The 8929-nt window shown below is 53.3% G+C and overlaps 1 protein-coding gene across 1 annotated transcript in view; it reads left to right on the plus strand.

Moving 5' to 3' along the window:
* Positions 1–1827: 1827 nt before the first annotated feature.
* LOC144221857 (uncharacterized) overlaps positions 1828–8929 on the plus strand; it is a 9195-nt gene continuing 2093 nt past the window's right edge. The window contains exons 1-6 of the mRNA XM_077752369.1: positions 1828–2223; positions 2451–2526; positions 6470–6543; positions 6870–6996; positions 7345–7449; positions 8689–8804. Coding sequence (XP_077608495.1) covers positions 2140–2223; positions 2451–2526; positions 6470–6543; positions 6870–6996; positions 7345–7449; positions 8689–8804 — 582 coding nt within the window. The 5' untranslated portion in view covers positions 1828–2139. The remainder of the gene's footprint in view (positions 2224–2450; positions 2527–6469; positions 6544–6869; positions 6997–7344; positions 7450–8688; positions 8805–8929) is intronic.

Below are 8929 nucleotides of genomic sequence, written 5' to 3' on the forward strand. Positions count from 1 at the left end.
TGCTCACGCTGTCTGTCTCTCTCTCTCCCTCTTTCTCTCTCTCAGAAATAAATAAAAAACATTAATTTTTTTAAAATAAGCATGCTTTACATATTTGGGCAAGTTTAATATGGACTCAGTATTAGATGGTAACCAGGAATTTGTTAGGTGGGATAATGGCATTGTGGTTTCTGTCAGAAAATGTCCTATATTTTTTTTTAAGAAATGCATTCTGGGGGCACCTGTGGGGCTCAGTCAGTTAAGCACCAGACTTCGGCTCAGGTCATGATCTCACAGTTCATGACTTTGAGCCCCACATCGGGCTCTGTGCTGACAGCTATCTCAGAGCCTGGAGCTGCTTCCGATTCTGTGTCTCCCTCTCTTTCTGACCCTCCCCTGCTCATGCTGTCTCTCTCTCAGAAATAAATACATTTTAAAAAATGCATTCTGAAAGAGAGGGAAACAAACCATAAGAGGCTCTTAACCACAGAGAACAAAGTGAAGGTTCATGGAGGGAGGAGGGGTGGGGGATGGGCCAGATGGAGCTGGGCATTAAGGAGGGCACTCTGAGGAGCACTAGATGTGTATGTATTCTACTCTGAAACCAATACTACACTGTATGTTAAGTATAATTTAAAATTGGGGGGGTGGGGGGTAAATGTACTATTCTAAAAAGCATAAAATTGAAAAAGCATCTTGGGGTTTTGCTTTGAAACATTTCCGCAAGGAAAACTCGGGGGAACAGACCAAACCAGCATCCGAATCTTATTTATTGTTAAGTCTGAGTGATGAGTATATGCGGGTTCATTAATCTGCCAACCTTCTCTCAACTTCCAACTAGGCTTAATTCTTCACAAGGAGGTTTTTAATTTTTGAAAAAGAGCATTCCATTATTTTTCTCGTGTTTGGGTTCCCAATTAAGAGTGACTTTTTGGACCTGAACGTGAGACAGGAAACTATCAACACCCTAGAGGAGAAAGCAGGAAACAGCCTCCTTGACCTCCACCGCAGCAACGTCTTACTTGACACATCCCCAAAAGCAAGGGAATCAAGAGCAAAAATAAATGATTGGGACCTCATCANGACTTTTTCACTTATTTCTGTCTCCAAATTCCTGCGCACGCTGGGGAGGGCCACGGAGGAGACGCTGTTCGGACGCCGCGGCCACCGCGCGGGTCGCCGCCTCAGGACGTCCCCCGGGACTCGAGCCGCCTTCCACCAGCGAGTTGCGCTTCCCAGAAGGTCGCCGGAAGTGGATGCCGGACGACCAGGAAGTGGAGCGAGTGCAGGTGCCCGGGTCTNGCTGCGCCTCGACCCCGCGCCGGGCGGGGACGCACGGGCGGGCTCCAGAGCGGACCCCGCGGCGGCCCCAGGGGTGCCGCCGTGCGGCCGGGGTGGCGGCTCTCTCCCCGGTTCCTCTGGCCCTGCCCCCACCCCCCGCGCTCCTCTGTCGCCTATTCAGTCTCTGAGCTGCGGGCGCGGGTGTAGACGGGTTCAGCGAGCGCAGTGGGCGGAGCGCAGGGGTTAGAGAGGGACGAGGTGTGCGAATCCTGGCGTCGGGGCGGGATGAGGAGCTGCTGAGTAGGAGGGGGCACGGCGAGCGCTGCGTCGGGATCGGGGGAGCGCAGGGCGCCGGGGTGTGTCTTCTCGGGGTGCGCTAGGAACCGGGGAGGGTGGGGAGATGCCAGCGCTGAGGCCCTGCGGTGGGAGAGGGCGGGCCGTGTGGACTACACAAAGTCCGTGGACACGGGGGGGGGTTAGACGGAGAGGAAGTCGGNCTCTCTGACTGTGGCACCGAGGAGACAGGCGGGAGGCCCGCGGGTGACGGTGCGGGCCAGGCAGGTGACGGAGGCCCCCGACGTCCCCAGCTGGTCTTCCCGGGCTGCCCCGTCTCCCCGTACGAAACCCTGGCGGCCCTTCCTTTCCGCTGTGTTCACTTTCCTCCCTGTCCCTTGTCTTCGAATACGCAGGAAAACCGGCCGCGGGATCACAGCGAGGTCAGTACCGCTCATGGGACCCGAATCCAGCACAGGGTTTGACACATGACACGCCCCGGCGGCCGGCGGGGGCCTCTGGCGGGCACGTCCAGTACGCGTGTCCCCGAAGGCCGCTGGCGGCCCCCAGGCCACGTCGCAACGTGACGTCCGGACAGGGCCAGAAATGACGGCGGGGGCGTCGCGCAGCCCCCGGGACAGGCCCGGCCGGCGGTGGAGGAGGACGGGCAGCCGGGGAGAGACGCAGCGGGTGAGCCGGGCCGGCCTGCGGCGTGCCGNTTTTATTACGTTTCCCGGATGGGCTGGTGACCCCCGAAGTTGTCGGATGTCCTTTCTGCCTCTCCTAAGGGACTGAGTCCCTGACTTCCTCACCCCTCTTGCTATTTCTGGGAGTCGATTTCCACGGACAAACCTACATAGCTGATGAGAGCCTGTCCCCCTCCCTCCTAGCCTCCCTGTTTCTGTGCGTTGTGACAGGTGGTGCTGTCAGACGGGAGTCCCGGGCCACACCAGCTGCTGTGGGCCCCCGATGCCGAGCTCCTGCAGGAAGGAGGTGAGGCGCAGAGCTGTGGGGCCAGGAGCTGTGGCAGCTGAAACGGAGCAGGGACGTGGTGGGGAGGGTGCTTGCTGGGACCTGGAAACCTCCTTATTGAGCATTTGCTGGAAGCCTTCTGTTTTTTCTATACTAGGCTCGGATCAGTATTGAGAGAACTAAATTATTCAGTTTCTGCCCTCGTCTTAAATCAAATTTGGAAAAAATAATCAAAGACTCAAAAGACTCTATAAAGCCAGGGGCACCTGGGTGGCTCACTTGGTTAAGTGTCCGACTCTTGATTTCAGCTCAGGTCATGATCTCTCAGCTCACGGGATCGAGCCCTGCACTGACAGTGCTACAGAGCCCAATCGGGACTGACTCTCTTTATCCTTGTCTTTCTGCCCCTCCCCCACTCGTGCTGTCTCTGTCTCCCTCAAAATAAATAAATAAATAAATTTTTTTTTTTAAAGATTCTACAGGGGCTCCTGGCTGGCTCAGCCAGTTAAGCCTCCACTTCGGCTCAGGTCATGATCCCATGGTTGGTGGGTTCAAGCCCCACATCGGGCTCTGTGCTGACAGCTCAGAGCCTGGAGCCTGTTTCAGATTCTGTGTCTCCCTCTCTCTCTGACCCTCCCCTGCTCATGCTGTCTCTCTCAGAAATAAATAAAAACATTAAAAACTTTTTAAATAAGAAATAAAGATTCTACAGAGCAGTTTATCAAAGAAATTGAATGCATTCAATCACTTGTATATGTACAACTTGACATATATGATAAATAACATATATGTGTACATAAAACTTGCAGAGGTCAGTAACTCCTACCCCACCCACCAGTTTTATCAATGTGTAAATTTTGAGTGTATGTAATTTCACTTCTGTAGACCTTTTGGGAACCCTGAGATTAGAGGCATAGACTGAGTTCCAGAGAAACTGAACTGGCAAAGAAGGGAGAAAGGTCTTGTGAAGCTTTGGGAAAAGTAAAGGAAGATGGAGAACTGTGAGGCTGGGTTTAGAAATGCTTTTTGGGGGGACGTGCAGAGGAAGGTGGACAAGACTGTATAGAAGTGGCTGCTGGAGGTAAAACCCAGGGCACAGCGTTTAGCAGTTCTGGAGTCCTACAGGCAGACCCTGAAGGGCACCGACATTTGGACAGAGGACGAGACACCAGGCACCTCAAAAGTGGGTTTTTAGTATATTATCTACAATGAAAAAAAGAGTATGTTATTGGCACTTCCAGAAAAGAAATCCTGAATTTCTACTGTATAAGGAGTCATAAATGAATCAGTCTCATCCCAGATACTATGTGTGCCCTGCTTTAACAAGTAGTTTTGTTACCAACTGAATGTGTTCCCTCAAAATGCACATGTCCCCAGACCCCTGTTGTAATGATATTGAGAGGTGGGTGGGGCCTTGGAAAGAAATGAGGTTTAGATAAAGTCATAAGGATGGGGCGATGAAGAGAGTAGTGTCCTTATATGAGGAAGGGCCCAGAACTCTGGCTCCCCCACGTGAGGGCAGAAGGAGGGAAGCCAGGTGGAGGGGCGGCACCTGGATCTGAACGTCCAGCCTCCTGAACTGAGAAACGTGAGCCTGCCAGTCCAGGGTATATTGAGCTGACCAAGGTAGTTTCATGTCATGAACACGCAGCCTGTGTCCCAGGTTCATTTTTAACTTGAGGGCAGAAACTGTCCTTTCAAAATCTGAAGCTAAACATAAAGCCTAAGAATCACTGTGGTGACCAGGGGCTGGGGAGGGAGAGACGGCAGGTTGTGTGATGCATAGAGTTTCAGTTTTGCAGGAGAAAAAGTTGTGGAGATGACACACATTGTGTGTTTTCAACACTGCTAAACTGTACATTTAAGAATGGTTAAGATGGTAAATTTTGGCACATATTCCTTGCCACAATTCAAAAAACTTTGGGGGCTCCTGGCTGACCCATCGGTGGAGCACATGACTTGGTCTCAGGGTTCTGAGTTCAAGCCCCACGTGGGGTGCAGAGCCTACTTTAAAAAAAATTAGGGGCACCTGGGTGGCTCAGTCGGTTAACCGTCTGACTTCAGCTCAGGTCACAAGCTCACAGTCTGTGAGTTCAAGCCCCACATCAGGCTCTTTGCTGACAGCTCAGAGCCTGGAGCCTGCTGCAGATTCTGTGTCTTCTTCTCTCTCTGCCCCTATTCTGCTCATGCTGTCTCTGTCTCATTCAAAAATAAATAAACATTTTAAAGATAATTTTTAATAAAATATGTATTTTAAAAAATTAGCACGATGAACACTTTTTAAAAAAAGAACCACTGTGACTTAACAAGACTTTCCCAGTCTGTGAAGAAGATATAGTAAAAATCCAATGAGGACGTATCTGGAGGGGACTTTGGGTTAAATCGGGATGTGCTTTGTCAAAACTCAGCCAATGGTACAGTTACAACTTGTGTATCTTACTGTATGTAAGTTCACCTCAAAAACAAGAATGTGAACACATACTGAACCCCAGTTATTGACAGGTGGGAGAATGTGTTTTGGGGTGAAGTTGCTCATGTCTCTCATGTCTCCATTACTTTAAAATGCAGCAAAGATGAGTGGATTAGTAGAGACAGGGCTAGTTAGACAGACAGGTTTATTGCAAATACTAATTGTGGATCATGAGTGGGGAGTATGTGGATGTTTACTGAACAGTTCTTTCAGCTTTTCTGTATATTTGAAACTGTTTACAATAAAATATGGACTGAGGGTACCTGGTGGCTCAGGCGGTTAAACGTCTGAGTTTGTCTCATGTCATGATCTTGTGACTCACCAGTTCAAGCCCAGCATCGGGCTCTGTGCTTACAGCTCAGAGCCTGGAGCTGCTTCAGATTCTGCGTCTCCCGCTCTCTCTGCCCCTCCCCTGCTCACACTCTGCCTCTCTCTCACACAAAAATAAATAAACATTAAAAAAAAACAAAATGCAGATTGAACAAAAACCCGAGCTGGGAGACTCACGTTTCTGATGTCATGAGGACCCTTGCAGACCAGACCTGCCTCTGCTGTGAGCCCAACGGGACCATGTGTGACAGGGAGTGCGTGGGCTTGTAGGTGAGACGTGGAGCAACCGAGCATGACCGTGAGGACTGAGACACAGCCCGGGTCTAAACCAAAGAACAATGTTCTTGGGAAATCTCTCTGGGAAGAAACCAGTTTCCTCCTACACTGAAGTTTTGGTAAAACTGGAATGAAGTTTTGGGGACCAAAGTCCACGGGGGGATCCTAGAGTCTTATCAGTCAGTGACTAATCCCCCTGGTATCTTCTGAAGAAGATCGCTCAGACTTGGATTGGGGATGTGTTGAAGAACTTTCTAGAAAGGTTAGGTGCCGCAAACACAAGGTACGGAAAGGTGAAGCTTACCCCCGAGGAATGAATTAGGGCCCCCTAACCAGCAGTGTGGACCGCCCTCATTGGCCGGCCCCTAATGGGCTGTCCTGGACACCTGGACACCATCTGTTGCATGTGCACCACGGTGAGAGACGGTGGCTCCGGGCCAGGAGCTAACGGGAGACTCAGAGTCGGGGCAAGTGCTGTTTCTCTAGTAAGAACAAGGGAAAATGGCCCGAGGTAGGCCAGCCAATAAGTTACCTAAATAAAGGAACAAGCTGTGGGCCAGTCCCTGGATTCCCCACCCCTAGTCTCTCTGGAGGAAATTACCTCAATACTCAGATCCTGGAAGAGAGGTCATCGAACCAGCCAGGAGTCAGTATGTGGGCTTGGAGAAGGGCGAGGTCATTCCAGGATGACGAGCAACCACAGAAAACCACGTTGTAGGTGAGGGAGAACAAGCACTTACCATCAGCGTGGCTGATGCCCAAAACTGGAAACAGGTGGGAGGAATGAGGGGAAGGCAGAGCCTGAGAAGCTTCCACGTTGGGGAAGAAGAGGAAAAGCGTGAAGTCTCATCAATACTGTGCCAAGTTGACTCATTTCTCCTCCCTCAGAACTGCCGACTCAGCATCCTTCCATTGCCGACGGCAGAAGCCACAGAGACTGGCCAGGAGCAAATACCACACCGGTGAGTCAGGCCCAGGCAAGCCCTCCATCCTTCCTGGAAATACAGCACCACTTCCTAAATATGGCCTTGTTTTCACTCGCTCCCTAACCCCGAAATCCAGGTGTTCTCACTCACCAGGAACATTTTGTTGGATGACACACCATTCATGGATTGTTCCCTGTCATGATTTTCACTGTGCACAGCCTATGCCCCCTTCCACCTCAACCCCAAATATACACGGAACAGTAACCATCTTTCATTTCTAGAAACCTCTCGGAATCCTTTCTTCTACGTCTGTTCCTGGGGACTGGGGTTTCCTCCAGGTCAGCAGGAGCCTATCATTGCAGGACGCGGTGACGTTTGAGGATGTGGCCGTGTGCTTCAGTAGCGGAGAGTGGCAGTATCTGACCCACGCCCAGAGGCACCTGTACACCGACGTGATGCTGGAGAACTATGGGAACATGCTGTCAGCTGGTGAGGACACCCTCTGCTTGGCTTAGTACTTCTTCCTGTCCTTGCTCTTTGAACTGCTGTCTATGGACATATCTGGGGCCTCACAGTAAAAGTCAGAGCCCTCATTCTTGCCTCTTAACCATAGGGCGGGGGCGGGGGGAGATACAACCAAGTGCCTGCTTCCTGGGGTCACCGCCTCTGCCCTTCTGAGCATGACCTTTCTCGGATCATCCCTATATGCTTGTTTACGCCTTGCCAGACCCCTGAATAAACCCTTTCTCCGCCCCAGTGTGAGCAGAGGGGCGGAGGCTGGGTGTTGGGATGGTGGTAAGGCCGCTCTGCACACTGACTTTCCTTCTCCGCAAGCAGGCCTTGCCTTCCCTAAGCCGCCCCTCATCTCCCATCTGGAGCAGGGCGCCGCGCCCTGCGCTGACGGCCCGCAGGACTGGGGGCTCCTGACACGCTCCTTCCCGGGTGAGTGAAGGAGAAGCGCCAGTCCCCAGCGCTGTGCTGTGTGACAGCCGCTCCTAGCATGTTCTTAGCTCACGTCATCCATCCACACCCACCTGGAGGAAGTCCATTTAGAAAACCATAACAAAGAGAAAACAAACAGCAGCATACTGGGCGATTATTCTCTCATGAATTGCTTCTTTGCACCCTAATAGGCCCTCTGCAATCAGGTCCTCAGAAAAGCTCCGAGAATTCCTCCCCTCTGTGGACCAGTTACTTCAGTGCCCAGAAAGCCTCCAGCTTTTGTCAGGACTTTCCCGGTGTTGGGCTTCTGACCCTTGCCCTTCCCTGTTTCCCCTCACGGCCTCAGCTCTGAGCCCTAAGGTGGATGCTGGCTGCACAGCCAGTGCTCCCCTGGGTGGCCCAGGCGCAGAGAGATGGAGTCACCCTCCCAGGTTGCACAGCCACTAGGTGTCAAGGTAGGGTTTTGGCCCAGACAGTCTCGCTTGAGCTGCACACTTTACCCCCGTCTGTCTGGCTTACTGTGGCACGCCCCCGAACTATTTTACACTGAGCAGTGGCGTGATAAGACCTGAGTTTTAGAAAGAAGACTCTGGAAGCAGAGTAGAGCATAGATAGTGGGGCTGCAGTGAGCCAGCAGGAATGACCTGATGACCTGGCAGAAGTGGGGTGCGCGGGCCGGGCAGGGGTCATGGGAAGACAGGCAGGAGAAGTTAACTCAGGCCGGCTTCCCTAAACACGCACCTACCTACTCCTCAGGGGCACGTCAGCCCCCAGTGCGTCCGCTTCCCTTCTTCCCGGGGGCTCAGCCCAGGTGGCCGGGCTTCCCTCCCCTCAGTGACCGCTGCCGTCCGGCCTCCATGGACTCCGGACGGAAGCACGAGCCCAGAGTCCAGGGAGCGAGAGCCCGGCTTGGGACGGCACCGGCCCCACCCGCCCTACCGGGTGGCAGTCACACCGCACACAGGTCCCACGGGGGGACTCGTACGATGTCCGGGAGGGGCAGGGTTGAAGGCTGCGTCTCCTGACCGAGGTGGGCCGAGGACTTTGGATTTGCCACTCGCTCCGCTGGGAGAGTGTGGAGAGCGAGCGGGTGTTCAAGGATCCTCCTCACGTTTACTAAGTGTGAGCACCGTGGTCCCTGTGAACTTGCCACCACTGAACCCACCCAGCCTTCGGCCGTCGGGTCACCCCGTCCTGACCCCGCTCCACTCTTCCCGCGTGTTTGTTTCCTCGTTTCAGTGTCGTCTGACCACACGCGGCCCGAGGACGGGGACTGGCCGGACGCGAAGCGCGGAGGGGCCTGGGGCCCGAGGCCTNCACTGAACCCACCCAGCCTTCGGCCGTCGGGTCACCCCGTCCTGACCCCGCTCCACTCTTCCCGCGTGTTTGTTTCCTCGTTTCAGTGTCGTCTGACCACACGCGGCCCGAGGACGGGGACTGGCCGGACGCGAAGCGCGGAGGGGCCTGGGGCCCGAGGCCT

This window comes from Crocuta crocuta, unplaced genomic scaffold (assembly GCF_008692635.1).
Source record: "Crocuta crocuta isolate KB4526 unplaced genomic scaffold, BGI_CrCroc_1.0 scaffold336, whole genome shotgun sequence".
Lineage (NCBI taxonomy): Eukaryota > Metazoa > Chordata > Mammalia > Carnivora > Hyaenidae > Crocuta > Crocuta crocuta.